The sequence below is a fragment of the Hesperophylax consimilis genome, chromosome 11, assembly GCF_061612785.1.
Source record: "Hesperophylax consimilis isolate HC1 chromosome 11, BYU_Hcon_1.0, whole genome shotgun sequence".
NCBI classification, from domain to species: domain Eukaryota; kingdom Metazoa; phylum Arthropoda; class Insecta; order Trichoptera; family Limnephilidae; genus Hesperophylax; species Hesperophylax consimilis.
Genome location: NC_142846.1, coordinates 13,270,110 through 13,293,847, shown reverse-complemented (window position 1 = coordinate 13,293,847; position 23,738 = coordinate 13,270,110). Strand labels below are relative to the sequence as shown.

The 23,738-nt window shown below is 35.1% G+C and overlaps 2 protein-coding genes across 5 annotated transcripts in view; one reads left to right on the top strand and one right to left on the bottom strand.

The window, feature by feature from the left end:
• The first annotated feature begins 583 nt into the window (after positions 1-583).
• Ir25a (ionotropic receptor 25a) lies at positions 584-15,410 on the top strand. 2 transcript variants are annotated; one of them, XM_089637309.1, is made up of 11 exons: positions 584-728; positions 8,937-9,086; positions 9,887-10,189; positions 10,868-11,282; positions 11,646-11,757; positions 11,973-12,212; positions 12,710-13,098; positions 13,261-13,464; positions 13,568-13,753; positions 13,867-14,199; positions 14,518-15,410. In XM_089637309.1, exons 1-11 carry the CDS (start codon positions 647-649, stop codon positions 14,918-14,920), a joined length of 2,817 nt encoding a protein of 938 aa, XP_089493435.1. In that variant the 5' UTR covers positions 584-646; the 3' UTR covers positions 14,921-15,410. The 2 variants fall into 2 exon arrangements, with proteins under 2 accessions (XP_089493435.1, XP_089493436.1); XM_089637310.1 differs by lacking the exon at positions 14,518-15,410 and having other exon boundaries at positions 13,867-14,203.
• A 638-nt stretch (positions 15,411-16,048) lies between these two features.
• LOC149419810 (leucine zipper putative tumor suppressor 2 homolog) overlaps positions 16,049-23,738 on the bottom strand; it is a 317,696-nt gene continuing 310,006 nt past the window's right edge. For 2 of the 3 annotated variants that reach the window (XM_089637038.1, XM_089637041.1), the window contains 3 exons: positions 19,510-19,728; positions 18,385-18,664; positions 16,049-17,158 (listed from right to left, as the gene is read on the bottom strand). In XM_089637038.1, the coding sequence (XP_089493164.1) occupies positions 16,448-17,158; positions 18,385-18,664; positions 19,510-19,728 (1,210 nt within the window). In that variant the 3' untranslated portion in view covers positions 16,049-16,447. The remainder of the gene's footprint in view (positions 17,159-18,384; positions 18,665-19,509; positions 19,729-23,738) is intronic. The other variant, XM_089637040.1, reaches the window with a different exon arrangement.

The window sequence follows — 23,738 nt, the reverse complement described above, 5'->3', positions numbered from 1 at the left end:
CTCTACATGCTCAAACCATTTGAGCGTCCCTTTCCTAATCTTACACATTACGCTTACATCAACCTCGAATTCTTTGCAGATCTCCACATTTCTCACACGATCATACATGGTTTTACTAAAACACGCCTCAGGGATATCATTTCTACAGCATTCAGTCAGGATAATTATAGACATAAATAAATATAGTATTACAAATACTCGAAGACGTACTCGTAATTGAAAAATGGCTGCTTTTATACCTTAAAAATTGTCACCTATCACTTAGGCCATCTATATTTATCTCGCTGTCATCAAAGAAAATTCAATTTTTCGTTGAAATAATAAGTACCCAAGGAAAATAAAAGTTGGACCACTTCCACAATTCCTGACGTGCATAAAAGATTAGGCATCAATATTATAGTGCCATGTTTAGTGGAATAGATTGTTTGGAAAATGGGGCAATATTTACGGTAATGGACAGTGGATGTGTTCAAATAATGGTCGTCTCCTAGGTAACAGGGCGCAAACAATAACAGTAATACCTTTCCATCGCAGCCTTTCGACCCTCGGCAGTGCGATCCAGTGTCTTCTGTAGTCTAATGGTGGCATCAACCACCACACAATTAGCGAACATGCTTAACACTCCGTGATTTAATTTGATTCCACTATGTTTTCGTGGATATTCGTCATCTGGAGTTGTTTTTGGTACCCATTCGCATTCGGACAGACCACGCAGAATATTAATGTTTGTGAGTATGATTTTAATAAATTCAAAAATATTTCCGTAACTTTTTATACGTGGTTGTCTGGTAGAATTTTGTGGCTTAATTTGATTCCAAAATGTTTTGTTACCTGGAGTCGTAGCTGTTGGTTCCCATATGGTAATTGTTGTGAATTTGATTTTAATAGATTCCAAAATGTTTCCGTATTTTTTTATACATGGTTGTCTGGTTTAATTCGCTATTGGGAAAAGCTTTCTGAATTTTATGGTTTTATTCAATTCCAAAATATTTTTGTGACTATTAGTTACCTAAAGTTATAGTTGTTCATTGCCAGTGGCGGCCGGTGGTCAAAATATATGGGGGTTCACCGGATTACAACATTAAGTCATAAAATAAATTAAATAAAGGTACATACCTATTTATAAAGAAGTTCTATTCTCTGCTCCTTTTGTTTAGCGAAGACCTCTATCAATGCAACACTGATAGTGCGTTCAGTCTGTCCTGGCTCAACGTGTTTAAAAAGATTTTATTCTTTTTAACGTTGAGAAACATCTTTAGCTTTCAACTGAGGTCATTCCAAAGGTCATGAATGGTGCACAAAAGTTTTAGTAATTTCACAGTCTCGGGAAAGTCTTCTAATAAACAAGTACTATAAAAAATTTGTAAAATTGATAAAGGGCCGTTAGCTTTTGAAAAATCGTCGCGGGCGTAAATTCTACAGAGTTCACTTTTTCTGAACTTTATTTAGGAAGTCATACGTTTTAAACGTAACATTGAAATCATGTTCTGGGAAATTTGACCTGTATCGATTTTTATTAAATAGCTCATTATGGTGTTTAACTTAGGCACGGTAGCCAGAATCCAATTGCATTCTGATGTCAACTTTTCCTAAAACCTTTAAGCTCAAAACTTTTTGTAAATGTAAATGACAAGAATTATGTTTTTTGATTTTTTCAGAAAGGTGAGTTACATCAGTAACACCGCTGATTGTCCAAACTGAATCAACATCGTAAATTAAACACGTAAAACAAAATAAACTATTCAATTGATCACATGCACAGAGCTACGAAGCTTTGTTATACATTGTTTTGTTAAATGATCGAGTAAACTTCTTCGATCCAGATTTTCACTCTTGTTTTATTATCAGTTCAGATTTTAGGTGGACAGGCATTTTTTATTATCACTTTGTTTTCAAAACTCGACCTATTGTTCTTAATGTATTCCACATTCAAACTCATTCTTAATTTATACTTTGAACAAACACAAAAGTAATCATAAATTAGTATAACCTGCAATTGATAACCCTATTAATAATTGATATACAAGATCGATATAACCTGCAATTAAACTTTAAAACTTTCGCAGAGTAAGAACATTTTTTAATTCAACAGACCGTGCCCGGCAACGGCGAGTACTGACTAAACTGATAATAAGTAATCTGACCATCACTCATCTCTTAATGACAAATTTTATCTTAAATGCTTGTATCCAAGAAGCGAAACATTCGCTGAAAATAGCAGATGGTAAATTGAAACCACGATATCGACAATAACATTAAACATACGCGTTTTAGTTTAACTTTCTACTGAATAAACCGTTCCTTCTGATGTGGTGGTAAAACTCCGAACGCCGTTCTTGATATGGTATTATTTGCAAAGAATAGTATGTAATGGTATGGACCCACGCTTTCGACTGTTCCACAGAATATGCGACAAAGCAGTTAAATTTTGGATCGCAATCGAAAACGAACTGCTACGAACATAGGCACAAGTCAAAGTCGGTCTGCAAGTTAAGCGCGCTTAATAAGTAGGTACCTTTTGAATGAGATATTATAACCGAACCGAGTTTCGTATTGTGATTAGTCATGTCGGAAATCTTCTGGTTGTTCGGCGCTCGGGAGCACATATTAGCTGGCCGCCACTGTTCATTGCCCTTCGCACTCGTACAGACCACGCAGAATGTTTGCGAATTTGGTTTTATTTGATTCTATAATAGCTTGGATATTTGTATGTTTCCACTCGCGCTTAAATAGACCACGTAGAATATTAATGTCTGTAAGTAAATATTATTTTAATAGATTCCATAATATATCTTTCATTTTGTGGTTGTTTGATTCAATTCGCTGTTGGGTAGTCCACGCAGAATGTGAATGTTTATAGGTATTGTGGCTATAATTTTTTTGTCCATATATTTTTCTTTGATATGTGTAATCTGAAGTTGTTGGTTTCTATTCGCTCTTGGGACAGAGTATTCAGAATATCAATGTTTCTATTAGCTCTTGGGACAGAGCATGTAGAATATCATTGTTTTTGAGTATGATATGAGTCATTTGAAGTTGTTGGTTTCTATTCGCTTTCGGGACAGAGCATGCAGAATATCAATGTTTGTGAGTATGATATGTGTCATCTGAAGATGTTGGTTTCCATTCGCTCTTGGGACAGAGCATGTAGAATATCAATGTTTCTATTCGCTCTTGGGACAGAGCATGTAGAATATCAATGATTCTATTCGCTCTTGGGACAGAGCATGTAGAATATCAATGTTTCTATTCGCTCTTGGGACAGAGCATGTAGAATATCAATGATTCTATTTGCTCTTGGGACAGAGCATGTAGAATATCACTGTTTGTGATTATATGTGTCATTTTGTTGGTTTCTATTCGCTCTTAGAAAAGCGCATGAAGAATATCAATGTTTGTTAGTATGATTTTACATTCCGTAATCTTGTCGTGAATTTATTGTGTGGTTTGGTAGAACGTCTTTGAGACCTCCGATTTCATCAGATTCGTGACATTTTTTATCTGAAGTTGTTGTGGATCCTAATTAGCTCTCAGTCAAACCACACAGAATATCAATGTATTTGCCATAATGTTTTCGTGATTTTTGTCTGCTGTCTGCAATAATTATTGGTATTGGTACCCGTTCTCTGACCATCCAGAATACACTAAACTCATCATACTAACATCTTTCAGAAAATCAACTTCTCTCAAAGGTATCAAATATTGGTATAGAATATTTGCATATAATAATAAAATACCCTTGAATGTATTTTTAAAAAAATTCTATTGCAGAAATTCTATTCTATTGCTGAAAACCATCTGCATTTCGGGAGAAATCCAGAATGTATAGCTGAGCAGTGAACATTTTGTCAATATAATGAATATAATAAGAAAAAAATAATATTCTATTGTCAAGGAAATGTTTATTTCGTAGATAATTATTGAATAGTTTAAAAAAATGAATTAAATTATTCTTTCGATTAAAAATTAAAAATTAAATAAATATTGATAAGACATAAAATAATAAACTTGCTTATAAAAGTAAATTGGTTTGTGCAAATGAAAGCAATAAAACGTAAAACATAAATTTTGTTTTCACTAATTTTTTAACTAAGTACTTAAAATATTTTATCTAAGACTATGAAAACTAAAATGTATTAAATATGGTACCTGAAAACTACTCACTTTTAGCTTTAGTGTTATTATTTTGCCTTGGGCATGACATTTAACGATTTATTTCGTTAATTTGTCATACATGTTTTATGGCAAGTTTGACAGGTGCTGTCAGCGTTGGGGAACAGAATGTACCTAATAAAAGAAATCGATAAATATCTACCCCGGGGACAAATAATCAACGCCTATTTCGGGACGTGCCTTCAAAGTTGGCTTTGATATAATTCTTTTTTTATTGTGGCTATCTGTGAATAATTTAACGTGGTCCAAAAAAAAAGCAAAATTCAGAAATGATAAGAATGCGCAACGACTCGGTAAAAGTCGATAAGAAAGGTAGTAACAGTGGTTACCAAGAACGAAGACACCAAATTACCTATCATATTTGAAGTCTAACCCAAATGTCGAAACTAAAGTTTTGGCAGTCTTTGACAACTAATTGTGTACATCGAAACACCCAGAGGAAGATCTAATAAGAGGTGGATGGTGGACTACATATATAGAATAATATTTGATCAGAAAAGAAAGATAATTTGACCCAAAGAATGAAACTGGAGCCAGAGAGTGGAGAAAACCAAACCATGAGTCATGAGAAATGGATCCCCGTACTTGCAAATATAACCCCGTAAAATTTCTCCGATTTCCACTCACTCCAGAATATAGGAGGAAACTTGAGTGGCAATCGGCCGATGTGAAAAATATCCATCTCGCACCCGACCCCACTGAGAGAAAGCCTGGATTCTCACTGCCTCATAAACTCTTGCCCGTCATTAGGAGGATAAGGTCCTCCCACAGCTACTGTGCCTACGTGATGCATAGGAGGGACCTTGAAGAGTCGACGATGTGTGAATTCAGAGAAACATGCGATCAAAGAATGCCCGCTGCATTAATTCCTCGGCGGGATTGATGGGGTCCACAGCCTAGGGCGACGTCTGAGGCCCTATACTGGCTCACTGACCTAGATGTTCCCCTTTGATCTTTGACCCTTCCACCATACGATAGAAAAGACTGTATTCATAATACAACTCCCAATATTGATGTAAACTTGTTGCACTAGCTTCTAAAAACGAAAACTATACCGCGAAGATCGTTAATTTTCTTAATGCAAACATGGTGCAAATATCTATACTTTTAGGTACAGACCAACAAAAGGTAGAAAGCAATTCTTCTCTTTCTCTGCGAGATGATGCATTTTCTTTTTGATAAATGTTTTCTTCATCCAAAATTTTTGGTTTTTGTTCACACGCCCTGTCTAGATAATACTTGGTCGGTAATTGAAAGGTATTTTCAAACAAATTTACAGCAAATACTGTAAAACTTGCCAAATTTTAATGTTATCGGAAGGTAGATTCCCATAGACAGAAAGATTTGAAGAAGACAAAGTAATCGCTTTTTATAAAAACTCGTAGACACAAATTTTATTAAAACATCGTGATTCTAAAATCGAATAAAGAAAAACACAAGGAATGCGAAGCAGGCGTGTTTAGTGATCCAAAAGCTTGGCCAATCGAAGCTTGAGTTTCCAAAACAAAACTGTGTTTTATCATCACTATGAAATTCAAATTGATGGCGATATACGATGTTAGGCACGTGTAGAGAGACAGAGTGCGTGCTAAATGGGATAGAGCCAAAAGGTATTAAGTCAGTGGCGACATTGGTTTCCATTCAAATCTACATGAAAGGCATTTCTAGTATATCTAATAACGCAGTGTACTATTATTGGTTATAAATGATTTCTTTCCACCCTCTCATTTAGAAGACATTTTGATTGGAAAAAAAAATCTTTATGTTATTCGGTCACAGCCCAAATATATTTTATTTATAATCGTTTAAACCATTTTTCATCGTTCAAAAGAATAATAAGTTTTAAAGTATCTGAAAACAATAATCCGTGTCGAAGCGTGTCCTCATTAAATTGAAGTTAATGCGTCTAATGTTCGTTACTGTACGAGTCATATTTTATATTCTTTGGTTAAATAACATTATTTTGTTTTAATTAGATCAGAATCGTAAATCATCAGATCGTCTGAATGTATTTTCAGAAAATGATAAATTGATGCAAGCTGGCACAAGTTATGTGTGGTTTTTGCTTTTGCGTTCTGTTTTTGCGCTATTTAGCCAATATTTTATTTATTCACCTGTGCAAGCATTTGTCAGTCAAGTTCGATGACTCGTATATTTATCATCTTGTTCCTATAACAAAAAACGGTATTTCACTAGAAATACCGTCTGAATACATATTAGACGGAATCTGATGTCATGGATTTAAAATTATCCAAAAAATGCAACACAATTTAGATGTTTGTTTTTACTCCTGGTTAGAGAACGGTTACACGGAGAACAATGAATATTGGTAATTTATTATGAATCTCTTAAAATTATTAGTAATACGGTTAAGGCGAAGCTTAATGCTAAATCACTATTTTGATTAATCTTTTTAACGAATTGGTGTACATTATGAATACCAAAAAATATGTTTTAGATAAATTGAAGGTTTTCCTATCGTTTCGATTGAGTAGAATACAAATAAAAAATATAAATGAAAACTAATAATTTTTTTTTTCAATACAAATGTATGAACGCGTAAAGGAAACAACTTAAAAACAGTATTATAGCTAAGATTATCTGTGACAGTTTCACTTGATTAACTTTTTTTATTTCTTATAAAATTATTTACAAAATAAATAAAAACCAGTTTTGTGCTTGAAATCGAACGTTTCTAGACTCCATTTGTCAAGCGATTAATGCCTATTACCTAAAATATAAGGTATACCAAGAATATAAACATTTTTGGCTTGTAGCTTCCTCAATGGATTTGTAGGCATTACGAACGAATTAACAGGTTTCCTGATAAACTTTTAGTAAATCGCGAATATATTATCACCATGTCAAAATCTCAATATTTTCTCATTTCGTCATTTTGATATATTATCACGACAAAATGAGAAAATATTCAGATTTACATGATAACTTGTTCCGACATTGCGATCATCTAAAAGTTTTTCAGGAAACCTGTTAATTATTTGAAGAGATTCTTAATAAGTTAGCAATACTCATGTTTCTCCTTGTAGAATAAGTTGGAGATGTCCGAGAAAGACAAGCAATATCTCTGCTCTGGAATGAGAAACGTCGAAGTCGAATAAAGTGTAGTTTTTGTATATTAACGATACGGTATACAGTAGCCAATGGTAGAAAAAATCGGAGACGCCCGAGGAAGACATGGAAGACATGAATACATGAAGACATGAAGACATGAAGACATGAAGCATGGAAGACATGAAGCATGTGATGAACGATGAATGGGATATAGGGAGAATGCATGATTTGGAAGTGCGTGGCAGAAGAAGCCAATGACGCCCTAGGAAGACATGGTACATATTATTACAATACAATAATATTATTTCCACATTAAAGATGAACCCTGTTTTCAGGTACACTAGAATTGACATGCTAAAAACTTTACACCAAAGCATTCATAACCCCGAGAAATGTCAGGTACATGTCAGCTAGTTACCCGATATTATAAAATTAGGCCATTTCAGTGTCGATTTGAGTCACGCCATCGCATTCATAAGGGCAAGACCGAAAGGCGCTTTTTTCACGAAGTTTGGAAATCAATTTATTTACAAACAAAATTAATTAATTAAAGAGCACACAATAATAATAATATGTATGTATATCAAAGTAGGACAGCTTCACTCGGCAGAACACGTAACAATAATGGAAGAAAGTCGTCCGTCAAAGACTAAGGATAGAATTGAGGTCTCATGTGGGATATGGTGGTTCTTAAAAAAATACATATTTAATCATCGAAATATAAACAACAACTCTCTAACGAAAAATGGGAAACAGAAAATGATTTGGTCGCATGTAGGATTTGAACCCAGGACCTCAGCCTTGCCGGGGGTTTGCTCTACAACTGAGCTGGTTCGACCATATCAAGTCATGTTTAATGGAAATCATACTTCGATCAAGAACTATCAACATTATCTTAATTTTCTTAACACATTTTTTGGCTGCTTTCACAATAATTTTCAATGATATAATATTACAATAGGAGGTTTAATAGGAGGCAATAATGAGGTTTTATTCAAAAGTTATTCCACTATAAAAATAACTAAATATAAAGGGTGTCTGGGGATAAAGTTCGTTAATAACTTTATACCAACGTTTTAAGGTAGATTTTTGGTAAAAAAAGTAGAATTGCTTGTATGGGAAAATAAAAATTCTTTTATGGAAAAATATTTCGTATGGGAAAATAAACATTGGAATTTTGAAAAACTATTCATATTTTGTACTTCTACCATTGTGAATACATGAAGAATCACCTCCCGAAGTTTACCCTTGGAAATCTTGTATAAAAATTCAGCCAGCGTATGTTTGTGCTCGCAAAACTCGAAAAGTAGTTGACCGACATTGCTAAAAATTTCAAAGTTTGTTCTTATTAGTGCCATTAGTTTTTAGAGATTGGTTTGAATGGTAGGAGAAGTCAGAGACACCCGAGGAATACTTAACGCACTATCTCTTCACCGGAATGAGATACGGAGCCGAATTGTGAATGAAATGTAGTTTTTTAACAGTAAAGTTGTAGTATACGGTAGTGAATGGTGGAATAAGTCGGAGCACGAGAAAGACATTAGCCATAGCGAAGCATTTCGGGGTCCACCAGTATTAAATAAATAAAATATTTCGCAAAGCCTTTACATAAATCTGATTAGACTTCTTCGTTCTTCTATTGGTGGAAGGCAATTAATTGCGTCCAAAGTAATGTGGTATTATATTTGCAGTGTTTGTAAACGAGGAATACAACACTGTAGCGGACAGGGCCTTCAAGGTGGCGCAGGAGTATGTGAGGAAGAATGCCAACCTGGGTCTGGCCGTGGACGCTGTGGAGGTGGTGGGAAACAGAAGCGACGCCAAAGGACTTCTGGAAACACGTGAGTTGAATCATTACTACAACATTGAAAAAATCACTAAAAATTACCACAATATGAAATTACAATTTATTGATGATAAGACATTTTCGAATAAGATTCAAATTGGAGTGAACAACTGATACAACCTTGGTAACTCATTTTGTCAATTTATTTTTAAAAAGTGAGTAGATTCCTTTCTCATGTTTTATAGCTTCTGACCATAGAGCTAACTGACCATCACGCCGCATCTCCACTAGACAGAGAGGAAATAACATATCTGTACCTCTGCGCACACTTCTTAGTTCATCCACATTCACACACTGTCGCATTCCTACTTTATGTTATTCCCATTTTTGACATGCTGACTCAACTATTTCATTCAATTGATCTTACCAAATCTTCTTGAAGTGTCCACCCGGTCTTCTGAAACATATTTTTGTCTCTATTCACCCTAAAGGACCTATCCATCTAATCTTCACTTTCTAAATGTTATAACACTTTGTCTCTCCTTTAATACGTTCACACAGAGTTGCTCCGTCTTTAGCCAACGTTTCGGTCAGCGTTATAGTATTAATAGTAATCAAAGCTAATTCTTAGCAACCTTCTCCAATCAAAAGCCGGCAGTTTATTTAGGTTTGTCAGGTTAATTCATCTTCTTGGTGGCGTTTGACCTGTGTTCCATTTCTCCAACCAATCGATGTGTATGGGTACGCCATCTGCTCATAGGTAGGCAAATATTTAACAGTCATCTGTTGTCCTTCCACACACCCTTTCAGTAAAAGTTTTGAATGAGAACTTTCAATCCAAATCAATTATTTTAGTATGCCGAAAATACGACGACATGGTCACATCAAAGAAACCCCCCCACGTGGTGCTTGACTTCACCATGACCGGCGTGGCCTCCGAGACGGTCAAGTCCTTCACAGCCGCCCTGGCGCTGCCTACCGTGACCGGCTCCTTCGGCCAGGCAGGCGACCTCAGGCAGTGGAGGTCTCTGGACAACAACCAGGCCAAATACCTTCTGCAGGTCATGCCTCCGGCGGACATGATCGCGGAATGCGTCAGGGCTATTGTGGTGAAGCAGGATATAACGAATGCGGCTATATTGTTCGATGAGAGTTTTGGTAAGTTTCATTACATTTTTTTGTTATTTTTAAACTATTATGTATAGAAAATTGATAAAATTCATAAAAAAATTTGGATTTTTCTAGTTTTCCTGCCAACCCACCGACTACCAATTACTTATTGCGCTAAATCTTAAAAAAGTACTTTTTGATTTTTTATCTTTTTGTTTTATTAAGAAAACCATGTAATGATTTCATTTTCGATTTGGGTCCACCAAAGCAGGACCTTCCGTTATTCTTATGACGCTCGGTATAGTGTTTGAATACCTGTGTAATACATACTTACAACTTCATTGATTGCATAATTTTGATAATAATTACAATTAATAAGTCCGCCAGGAGTGGTGAAAAGTCCTCAAGGATTATCACCATACTTACTTTATCTAATTAGTCTAATGTCCGGTCGTATTGACTTAATTCTGCATCTGGTTTGCTAAAATACTTTTACAGGTTAGGAACGATTTTCTGGAAGTCTGGTAATTCCTAAATGGTTCGAAGGCAAAATAGGCAAAATAAAATGAATAACAACAAAGAAAGAATACAATTAGTTTTAAAATATTGTTAATGCCCACTTAGCCTCCATTTTCTGAAACATAATAATATGCTTGTTTCTGCCACTTACATTTTTCGGAACTAACTAAATAAAACAATGAAAATTTAATAACACATCTCTTTTAGTAATGGACCACAAATACAAATCCCTGCTACAAAACATTCCAACTCGCCATGTCATATCGCCAGTCAAGAGCCAAAACGTTGACGATATCAAATCTCAATTGACCAGCCTTAGAGAACTGGACATCGTGAACTTCTTCGTCCTTGGAAGCCTCAAAACCATCAAAAACGTTCTTGACGCTGCGCAGGCTAATAAATACTTCTCCAACACGTATTCTTGGTACGCTTTGACCCAGGACAAAGGAGATTTCTCCTGTACCTGTGAGGATGCAACTATTGTGTATTTGAAGCCTTCTCCCGAAGCCTCGAGTCGTGACAGACTTGGAAAGATGAAGACTTCTTACAGCATGAATGGTGAACCAGAAATCGCCTCGGCTTTCTACTTCGATTTGGCAATCAAAACCTTCATGGCAACGAGGTAATAATATCTATTATATTACATGAAAAGACTTTTGGTAATGCGTGTGCTTTTTTGTATTTGTTCATAAATTAAAACATGTTTGTATAATGCCTCTAAGTGTTTGCATACTTTAAAAAAGTATTGCGTCCATAGCAGTAAAAAAACATACGCTTTTGTGTGTTTTAAAAATAATGAATTATCTTGAAATACCTACACTTTAATCGCAAAGTAATTTCTATAAAAACTGTAAGTACTTTTACAAGCTATGTGATACAGCTACCGAATAAGCAGGAAACTATTAATTCTGTTTTCTGTATTGAGCTACTAGACAGCTGATTTTTAATCCTGTTAATATTTTAATATATTTTATTTTAATTTCAGTGAGCTTCTGAGGCTTGGAAGCTTGCAAAAGCTAGATTACATAACGTGTGACGATTATGATGGGAAAAATTCTCCAAACAGGACTGTGGATCTAAAAGCTTTATTATTACAGGTTGTGTATCCTAAAACAACTACAAAATTTCAAGATTCTGACCAAAAATTTGGGATTAGATATTGTTTTAAAAATAATTTTGGATAGCTTATCAAAGGATCTCATTACCACAAAACTACACACAATTTACTTGATTTAGCTTAAGTACACATGTTTCCTTGTGAATACATTATAATATTAAATAATCGAAAAAAATGTTTTTAAACTATTTTTAGTCCAATGAGCCGCCAACTTACGCACCATTTTACATGTCTGATGAGGTTCAAATTAATGGGAAGTCATTTATGGAGTTCAGCATGGAAATAAACGCAGTAACCGTTAAAAATGGAGGTTCCGTGGGCACCAAGGCCCTAGGCATCTGGAAAGCGGGACTTAACAACGATCTGAAGCTTGTGGATCCAACTATCATGAAGAACTACACTGCCCAGATTGTTTACCGAGTTGTAACTGTTGAGGTCTGTCAAAATACCATTATGTAAATTGACGATGATAATCAATACCGCAATTATGAAGTTTGCGGCCAGCAATTTTATCATATTCTATAGTTTCCACAATATTTTGGTTTGCTTACTCCATGGCCAATCTGTAATCTCTAAATAGTATAAAATAAAGTCGCTATCCGTGTCTATCTGTTTGTACGCATAGTTCTTCCAAACCATGAAACGGATTTTGATGAATTTTTCACTATCATTTAGAGAATTTCTTCTCAAAGGCTTATACATATAATACATATAAATTATATTTATAGAAAGTAGCGAAAAGTCGATGATTTGTATTCAAGTTAATCAATTATCTTGACATACCTACAGAAAAGTCCGTGACGGTATATGTCTATCTCCTAAGGATAACCCCCAGCAGTACACGTTAGCTAGTTATTATAATAACATTAAGACGTTATCAATTTACATGGAACAAATTTTTAGAGCCATTCTGTGGAACTTCTTCTTTCCAGCAAGCTCCTTTTATGATCAAGGACGACACGGCCGTCAAAGGTTACAAAGGCTACTGTATCGACCTCATCGAAGAAATTCGAAGTATTGTCAAGTTTGACTACACAGTGTACCCTGTCTCAGACGGGAAATTCGGAGACATGGATGAAAATGCCAACTGGAATGGAATGGTAAAAGAATTGATGGATAAAAAAGCTGATATCGGTTTGGGTTCGATGTCAGTCATGGCCGAAAGAGAAAATGTGGTGGACTTTACGGTCCCGTATTATGATCTGGTCGGTATTACAATTCTGATGAAACAGCCTACCTCTCCAACGTCTTTGTTCAAGTTTTTAACTGTCCTGGAAAATGATGTGTGGCTGTCTATTTTGGCAGCCTATTTTTTCACAAGGCAAGTTCCATTTCAAAGTTAATTTTTGTAAAAATACATGTAATCAAAAACCGGAATTGCGAAAATTGTCATTTTCAATTGTTTCATAGTCTCCTTACCTTAGATGGTTAAACTAGAATAAAATGTACATATTTCTCACCCTTCTCGACTATTTATTTTTAGTTTCTTAATGTGGGTGTTTGACCGCTGGAGTCCATACAGCTTACAAAACAACAGGGACAAGTACAAAGATGACGAGGAACAACGAGAATTTACCCTGAAAGAGTGTCTTTGGTTCTGTATGACTTCATTGACCCCACAAGGGGGAGGAGAAGCGCCGAAAAACCTGTCGGGACGATTGGTAGCTGCAACGTGGTGGCTGTTTGGGTAAGACAGATTATAGAGTTTTTAAAAATTACAACCAAGGTAGAGTGCCGAATCAAGAGGTGTAAGAAGATGAATAATTTTATTTTTATAAATGCGTTTACAGATTTATCATCATAGCATCGTACACTGCAAATTTGGCCGCTTTCCTGACTGTTTCTCGTTTGGAGTCGCCCGTGGAGTCATTGGACGATCTATCCAAACAGTATAAGATACAATATGCCCCAATCAACGGATCTGCAGCGATGACTTATTTCCAGAGGATGTCAGACATTGAAGGACGCTTTTATGAGTAAGCAGATTCATTTGGATCTCTCTCCAAGGATAATTAACTAATCATCATCACGACATTTGACTTTCAACAGATTTTTCGAAATTAATGCACATTTATATAACGCTTTACAGAATCTGGAAGGACATGAGCTTGAATGACAGTCTCACGGATGTAGAAAGGGCCAAATTGGCTGTATGGGACTACCCTGTAAGTGACAAATATACTAAGATGTGGCAAGCCATGAAGGAAGCTGGGCTACCGAACAGCGTTGAGGAAGCCTTAGAAAGAGTTAGAGCATCCAAGACGTCCAGTGAAGGATTTGCCTGGTTGGCAGATGCAACTGATGTTAGGTATCAGGTCCTTACGAGCTGCGAGTTCCACATGGTTGGAGAAGAATTTTCGAGGAAGCCTTACGCCATAGCTGTTCAGCAAGGATCACCACTGAAAGATCAGTTCAATAATGCGTAAGTAAAAATTTAAAAACCTTTTCATTCATTTTGCGAAGGATTAACACCTCCATAAACGGTCTCAGACCAAAAACCTTCGGTTAAATAGTATAGATATAGATTGTACACTGTAAAGGAGGAAAGGAAGGAAATACATACGATCTAACCATGTAAAAAGTGTTCCAATTGGCTTACAGTGAGCACCACAGGAAACCTCTTTTTTTTTTGTTTGGACCAAAGGAAGCCAAAAAATTATATTCTAAATATTTCAATAACTTATTGAAAGACAGTAATTTTTTAACCTAGAGTAATTTTTTAATCGCTTTATGTTTTCAGTATTCTCCAACTCCTCAACAAACGTAAGCTGGAAAAACTTAAAGAAAACTGGTGGACAAATAACCCAGAGGCCAAGAAATGCGACAAGGTGGACGACCAAGCTGACGGCATCTCTATTCAAAACATCGGCGGTGTTTTCATTGTTATATTCATGGGCATTGGTCTAGCTTGCATCACTCTCGGCTTTGAATATTGGTGGTTCAAATGGCGCAAGAAGTCCAGGGTGGTGGATGTCAAAGAAGCTGACAAGATAAAGACGACGGATAAAGCTCCAAAGAAAGTGAAACCCGTTACAGAAATAGTACCTCCTGCGCCCGTAGCCCCGACTAATGCGAACATTCCAAATTATGGATTCAGAGCGCGTCATACTTTCATGCCATCGAATTTCCGAGCCCGTTTCTAATTTGGCTTGGACTTATGGTTGAAAGGCCAATACAAAAATATTTCTTTCCATATTTTGGTTCTGTGGGAATTGTCAATTATCAAGACATGAAAATTTATAGAAATGTCTTGCTGGGTTGATGTCAAAAGACTTGACTTATCAGTTCAGTTCGCGGAGATTTGACGGGTTGTATCATTTGACCATTTTCTTTGATAATCGATCTTCATGTGTGGTTTTTAAATTAATTTAAATTCTGTTAGACCTTTTGGAAACATATTTGATGTAAAAGTATCAAATTGCATCGGTGACAAATAATGTTGATTGTGATCTTAACGAAGAATTGGAATATCGAAACTTGGAATAATAGAAAGAAGAAGACAATTTAGGTAGCTAAGGTGTAGATGTAAGAAGAAAATTGGGTTCGAAGATGATTTTGAAGCGTCGAGAAATGGTGTAAGTATATGGCGATATTTGGCGAATGCGGTAAGTTGTTTTGGATTTCAAGAGTTTATATTTAGGATTAAGTATTAAAGGTATAACTTCTTCGTGTTGTTGATATTATAATGTGTTCGGTTTGCTGTTCATTTTTATCGCACAAATAAAGTTTGTTCAAAAATCCTGTTGGTTTTTTGTGAAACAGATTTATATTTTTTATCAGGCTGTGGACAACCTTTTCGAAGATATTTTAAAGGTAAGATACAGACCAAACGTTGAACCAATCAAAAGTCTTCTTTGGACTAAATATACAGAAACAATGTAAGCAAATTCTCTGAACCTTAAAACAAAAGAGACAGAATATATACATGTGTGTCTGTATTAGCGATCATTGCCGTAAATAGACTGGTTGGATTATAATGCATAATATTAATAAGAATTAAAAAATACTCTGACTAGTACCAAGGTATACATTTTCCACCACAGTTGCAATATTTTTTTATGATAATGAACGAGCAAGGTTGGAAGATAAGAACGCATTTTCTTAAAACTATGATAGGTTTGAATCAGTATTTCAAGGTCATATACCATTACCTACCATTTAACCACGAATTGAGAAATATCATTAGATCAATATTAAAAAAAACCATATACTAAAACAATTAGAAGTCTTATAATTGCATTTATTGATAAAAATACAAAATAAGCAATGAAACACTCTCTAACTGACGAAAATATATATGTAACTATTAACCGAAACAGATTTATTTACGCAAATAATAATACAAAATTTTGTATAATATGGCTTCCGGATTGTGAAAGCCGTAATCGTTGCAATTATTAGAACTTCATAAGAAACAAATCTAGTCTATATAATAAATATTTCCTAACATAAACACGATCACAATAATAAACCTTTAAAACCTCGTGAACTCCTCTTCATGTTGTTTTAATCATCCTGGGACATACAGAGTAAAGTATATATGACACAATATGTGTTACTCTTGAAAGACAGTTTAGTGCTCTTGCTACCATGTTAACCCGCAGTGTAAAGGCATCTCTACAGGGGAAATACGATACTCAAACAACCCTTTCCGTTTCTGTTGTGGCAGATCATAGCTCGATTGTCTTGTTCAATTTCTCTACGTTCTTCTTGTGTTTGCTGCTCAAGTCCAGCTCTAAAGTTAAACTCTCCACCTCCGCTTCAAGACCGCGTGATCTCCTGAACATTTGTACATAGTTAAGTTGTAACTGCTTTTGATATCTTAAAACCTTCTCCTTTTCTTCGGACCACTTTCTTCTCTCGACTTCAAAGTCTCTCTTCTTATTTTCCATGTCGATTTTTAATCTCTCAATTTCTGCATTATTGTGGCAAGGATCCATACAGGGTGGGTCGGGCAGTTCTCCATTTAATCTTTGTACCTCTGCATCTTCTAAGCTACTGTCGTTTGATGTCCAGTGATATTCATTGGCTGTTTTACAGACGTCATAGATCCCCCTGAGAGAACGTCCTGCTTCTATTCCTTCATAGTTACTCAGAGAAATATCAGATAGTTCTTCTCTGAGCTCTTTGAGTTCCGTTTTGAGTCTCTCGATTTCTCTGTTGCTCTGTTCCTTGGTTTGCAAAAGTTGCATGTCTGATTCCTTAACTCTTACGTTTAGTTTGTGCACTTCTGCATGTAATTGTTTTACTAATAGCTCCTTGTCATCGCTCTCTGATCTCAATTTGGCAAATTCTTTTTCTCTTCTTTCGTAGTTTTCTCTGACCTGTCGTAGTTCGTTCTTCAGTTGAAGAATCTCGTGGCCTTTGGCAGTGTGGTCGCTCTGAAAATAAGAAAAGACTTGTATAAGTTTACTGTCAAATAGGGTTAGTGAGATGTAAAATACAAATGAAACCAACATATAAAATTACAAAACCAGTTGTAAACAATGTATTAAAATCATTGAATTCGCTTCATTTACTTGGTTATTAGTTTAATTGCTTTGATGGTGAAAATCGATAACCTATAATGAGCATGCTCATGCAAACTCTGAATGTCACACGTCAAAACCAGTAAACTCACCCTATGGATAAACTCGTTCTCAAAAAAATCTACCAGTTCCTTTACGAAAAGAGAAAAAAAAGTGTTGAGTATTTTAAAAAGAAAGTGCTTTACTATCTTGTGATGAAATTGATAACAATATTTGAAGATGATGACAGATAAGAGATTCGAAATATGTTAATGCGGTTCGACTACGCACCGGTAGGAGCCCAACATAAAATTGTTGACATTAAATAAAAATATGATTCATATATTGGTAAAACAGCTAATGTCTGAGTGACTACCTATGTATGTAGAATCGATTTTAAAACTTCTATAGTTGGTTAGGCTGTTATTACTTAATTTGAAGGCTGTTATCTTTAAATCAACATTAATCCGCAGCAAGGGTTGGAGGGATTTGGTTTTCAAGAATAAGATCATCCAACATTCCTTGCATAGTCATAAAAAATCCGCTCTTTTGACAGTTGACTTCTCTTTTGATAATATTTGCTACAAAAACAAAGCCCGCGAGTTTTACTGACAGCAGTGATAAGCCTTCAAACAGTTGGTTTAGCTGGCGACTGTACATTGTCTGCCAGACACAATTTATTGTCTCATATGGTCTCTATGATTTCAAAAGTTGTTATTAGTATCTTCCGCTCAAATAATATTTTTATATGTAACAATATAATAACCCCTTGGACCAAAATCCCTTCGATATTTGGTTAAGTTGCATGATGTGTCAAGGTTTTGATTTTTTTTTAAATTATTTGTATACAGCTTTTAACAGCATGTACTTAAGGGATTTTAACCAGCGATGATTCCTGAGCATATTTGGGGTAAAAATGTGGATGTCATTTTGCCGTCCGTTGATTTGTTTTTCTATTATAATCCTTTCGGGTACGTGCTTGTACACCCTGTAAAAGAGGTGTCAAGGGAGTAATAATTGTCCCAGAACTAGGTTCTGTTTTAAAGAGAATCAAGACAAATTAAAGAAAATGCTGATGTAGATTGTAAAAAGACACACACCTGTGCTTCTTTGAGCTGCGTCTTGAGCAGCGCGATCTCGCCCGCTTTCTGGCACAGTCCCCACTCTGTCTCTTCGAGCCTGGCCCCGAGGTTGTCGGCCTCCCGGCCCAGCCGCTGTCGGTCCTGCTGCAGCTGGTGCGTGCGCATCATCAGCATCTGCTCCAGCTTGAGTGCCCGCTGTGCGCCTGCGCGCAGGCGGCTGTCGTGCGCGGCCTTCATGCGCCGCAGCTCGCGCTCCCACACGCGCTCCTTCTCTTGGTACACTCTGGAAGTTTGTTCACTGTTTGAAAAAGGGAAACACGTCAACAAACTTGATAATCATTTGTAACCAGCAAACAGGTAAATTTACATTAAAAATGCCGTTAAAATTCTAGAATTCCGCTTCAATCTTCATGCGCACAAATTGAAATAACTCTTCATTTCTTTGTAAAATGTTAAAACGCACAAGAGTCCCAACAGCTCCCAATAGTTTGGAGCCAGTGATACTATAGCATCCCCAATTCGGGTACTTTGTGAGGCTAAATGGGGAAGGTGATGGTAAGTTTGGGAAGTTTCTGGGTTTTCCAGATTTGGTCACCAAACACGGTCAAAGTCATTTCAATCAATGTTTCAATTTCGAATGGTAGTCTTACACTAGGGCGATACTTGTATCTTCCAATCTGGTTTCTGTTTTTTTTTTTTCGAAAAAATCAATTGAAATCTGTCAAAACAATATTTAAACCGCTCAGGATGTTAAATATGCTTGCATGGAAGTCACGAACGAACTGGTTGGAATTTAAATATTAGATTTAGATATTTTAAATGTGCTATATATTTTTTATTTTAAAATAAAAAAGTCGTAAAAAACAAATCCCATTTTAGAAATTTCGAAAAAATTGGTTTTAGGTATTTTTATTTTAAATAAATATTGATATTTCTCAATAATAAAATATGGACATCTGACATGAAAAAGCCAACAAATAAACATTTTTACTCGAAATTTCCATTATTTTGAGATAACATGATATTTAGAAAACACGTTTCTTTTGTTCAGGGACTTCAAAACAGTCACTTTTCTTTTTACGTCGTTTATACAAAAATATATATTTCAAAACTTCCGACTGTCAGCGGAAGAATTATAATTACCTGAAAATAACCTGCTCATTATGCTCCATTGTCTGTCTGAGGTGCGCCAGCTCAGAGTCCCTATCGCGCAGGGCCGCCTCTAGTTCCGACACCCCAGAGTCGCAGGGCGAGGGCGCTAGTTGCTGGAGGCTGCCGCCCGCTCCGCCTCCCGTGCTGCCAGGACCCGAGTTCACCACCACGCCGCCCCCTACCATGGCGCGGTAGGACCACTTATGGCCACTGAAAAAATATTTTAAATTTATTTTATCCCAATACTTTTATATTTATAAAAATAAAATAAAACAAAGATAAGTAATGGGAACCCACTAAGGTACTGCCTGTGTGTGGGCATCAACAAAAAAATAATAATTGTATATTAATTTTTTTTAGACTAAAATACATAATCAAGAAGGTTATAACGTTAACTTTAAAGTTACGGTTATTTATAAGTTAATATACAAATATGTAATTTTGTTGTGATACATAAAATATAAAAATTTCAAGATGTTTAATGTTTTTTTAAAATTCTATAACATCATTAAAGCAAGTTTGTAATGTAATGTTTGAAGTTATATTATTGTAATTTATTTATATGTATGTGTGTAACTCAATGGAATTAATTATTGATTAAAACTTCAAAATGTAATATTTCATAACTGAAGACAATATTAACCAGTGAACGAAAAGTGTGAAACAGAAAAGATTTCTGAGAATTCTGTCGAATCTGGGAATTGAACCCAAAACCTTTGTCTTGCTGGGGCATTGCTCTGAGCATTGAGCTAATTCGACACTATCTTAATTGAAATTTAATTCGGGTAGAATCTTGCAATCATACATAAACATAGCAGCCGAAAAAATATTTGTCAAGAAATGAAGATAATGTTGGTAGCTCTTAGTCGAAGTAAGATACAGTTAATAATTAAGGAAGTTGATATGGTCAAATTAGCTCAGTGGTCAGGGCAATTCCCAGATGCGACCGAATCTTTTTCTGTATTTTCTGTTCCACATTTTTCGCTTAGAATCTCCACCCCAATGACCAAGTATTTTGTTTGAATGAGGAACTCCAACCAATTTAAAGTACAATAATATTTGGATAACTTGTTTAGCGACGTTTTTGTGAAAAATAATTTCAAAGGCGCTGTTCCATTTGAAAATAATGGCAAACGAAATGAAGATTCTCGAAAAATACTAGGACCGTAAATAATCTATTTTTATAAAATATTGTTTTACTGAAATCATTTACGATGGCCTAAGAAGTTATAGGTGTCTTCCAAAATACAATCGCCTTTTTAGTTTTTTTTCTATGTATAAAGTAAGGGTTCTTTTGGAGTTCATTTTAATTTATACATAATTTTTAAAAGTGACCAAAATCTGTCATAAGCATTTCTAGCAATAACACCAAGATAATGTTGGTTATAAGTTTTTAAGTCAGTGCAAGACGTCGGTTGACGTCCATTCTCCTTTGACGGAAGAACGAGCTGACATATATATTATATGTAATGCCTTTTAACTCCCGGTAAGATTAACTAGTGATGTAGGTGCAAAAACTGGAAAGATAGATTCCTGTGACAGATATCAAAAATGAAACTATCAAATATCAGTGACATATTTAAATTAAGCCCTTTAAAACGGTCTACAAGACAATTTCCACTAAAGTTCTCACCAAAATCTAAAATATATAGAAAATTTTAAATATATTTTTAAAATTCCGAATGAGAAATTACTATTATTTCAAGTTTATCCATCAGATGAATAACCCTATTTGGATAGATAAGCAATGTATATATCTTTCCAGGAACTATTGTATGTCCTTTCTACTTTATGTTTCAATTAGTAAGGTTTTCATATACAAGGTAGTTTATCAAATGAATACAATTTTCACAACGTTTTTAGTAAGTCTAATATGATAAATGTTATTATGTAAGTATGTATCGACATAATTTATTTTACTCTGCATCTAAATAGGAACCAACATATTTATTTTTCTAGGTTGGCTAAAAGGAAATCTTATAATAATCGTACGTTAAACCCTTCGAACAGGAAACATTTTGTTGTACAATGAATATAATATAATGAATTGAATTGACTGAAAAGATCATCGAACCGTTATTTGAATCGCTTTCCCAACAAAGTTCACCTCAATGAACCGCCAGTCCATTCAAAATTAGTCATGAATGTACCTTACTTCAATTAGAGAAGGTTTAAATAATTTTACACTTGGGTGTTTACGCACTTGAAATTTTCAAAGTCAACGGCCCTTGCCAGCCAGTACAGAATTACAGAGTAGCCTGTATACGTGTATAAAGTATTATTTTGTACAGGCGGAATCACACTTGGCTAAATCCGCTGTTCCGCTAACTTAACAATGGAAAGCGAACCGTCATACGTACGTAAGAAAAACATTACATCTTACAACAGATAAGAATCACTTCAGTCTACAATAAATTACCATAATGCCCGCAATAAGGCGGATTTGTATGTGGATCAAGATTGGCGTCGCTTCTGGATTTGTTGCTGTTTGATAATAATGGTAAATGAAATGAAGATTCTCTACAAATACTTGGACCGTAAATAATCTATTTCAAGAAATATTGCTTTACTGAATTTATTTTCGATGGCCTAAGAAGTGACAGGTGTCTTCCAAAATACAATCGCCTTTTTCTGCTAACGTAAAATATTAATTTCTTAATTAGTCAACAAGGCCAATCAGAACCACTATGAAATAAAATGATTACATAAAAAATGCATTCAAATTTTTTCTACTCTTGATAAAATATATTGGGATAATATTTTGTCTTCTCAATGTTTTTCTTTCTTTTCATGTTAAAGAGAAAAATGAATAATCAATTACAATAATACGACACTCTCACTGTTAGGGCTTTAAGTTTGGTTATCGTTTCACCCCAAACAAAAAGGTAAAGTTGGACTGAAATGTAAAAAATATATTAAGAGAAAATAATATCTCATTTGGGTGTTCTTTCAATCTGACAAAAACCTGGCCAGGCTATCTAGGTGACGTGGTGTTTTTTTTAAAAATTTTTATCATTTTTTTTTTTAAATTTTATTTTTTTTAAATTTTTTATTTTTTATTATTTTTTTTTAATTATTTTATTTTTATTTTTATTTAGTTACTTTTTTAAATAATTAGGTACATTTTTGCATGGCACATGAAATAAAATATATATATAAAATTAAAACAGATCATTGAAGTCCTCCTCACTAGGAGATCCTGTGCTGAGGGGGACTATATATGTTAGTGTACGTTTACAGCAACTAAGATGATGTTTTAAATATATTAGCTAGTTCTTCTTCCGATATTTCCTTAAGCCAAGATTTGATGTCCTTAATTATTGTTAAATATTTTTTTGGGAAAGGATTAATTGGTTTAACTGTTTAACTGCCAAATTAACTGATTATTTATCGGTTAATTAACCTGTTTATTCAGGACGGAAAATTAAACTAAGTAAGTAAATAAGGGCTTTGTCATCTTCGGCTGCTTCATCCTAGGCCCAGGCCAGAAACCAAGAATGAAGGGTCGTATGAGTTAAGTAAGTAGTAAGTAAACTTTATTTTTGATTTTAACGCCGTGTTGCGCTTCCTCCTCCTTTAGCCAACGTTTCGCACAGCTTTACAATTTCCATCATCAAGGCAGAAGTGTGTATTTTTTTCAATTTCTTAGATTCTTATTTGCCGTAAAATGACGGATCATATAAACTTAGACTGTTCTTTAGATTGTGCCCAAGTGCTTGTTTATGTTTGTAGAAGTGACACCGCGTCGCTGGCGTTAAACCTCTAAGGACCGGTATATCAGTATAAAAATAAGTTAATTTTTTTTACATTAACCCCAAACAGGAGGCCCTGAGGAAAATAATTTCCCTCGGGGCCTATGTTATCTTTGGGATGCTGTGTGGACGGTCATTTTGAGGAAAGGAAGGAGAGAAAGGAAGGAAAACTTTCCCTCCCGTTGCGGCGCAAGGCGACGGTTTAAGAGAGACTAGTTGTAGAGGTCAAAAGGTCTTCCCAAACCAGCCTCTCCCGATCTGGCACGCCACGCTATTAATGTGGCTGTCAACATTTAGTTTTGGTGTAGCTGTCGAATACCGTGTTGATTACCAAGAACTATAAAGTTAAGCACCGTCATTTCTATTAAGGCGATGCCATACGTAGTAATGCAAAATCATGTGTTTTTGGTTTGAAAATTTGGTCGCCTAGAAATTATTCAGATGCTTTAATTAAATACTGCGAGTAGA

Coding starts and splice junctions, on each gene's coding strand:
- Ir25a (XM_089637309.1), top strand. CDS start 647: ATGTTTTCGTGGATATTCGTCATCTGGAGTTGTTTTTGGTACCCATTC. Junction 729..8,936: donor CACGCAGAATATTAATGTTT/GTGAGTATGATT, acceptor TTATATTTGCAG/TGTTTGTAAACGAGGAATAC. Junction 11,283..11,645: donor AAAACCTTCATGGCAACGAG/GTAATAATATCT, acceptor TTTTAATTTCAG/TGAGCTTCTGAGGCTTGGAA.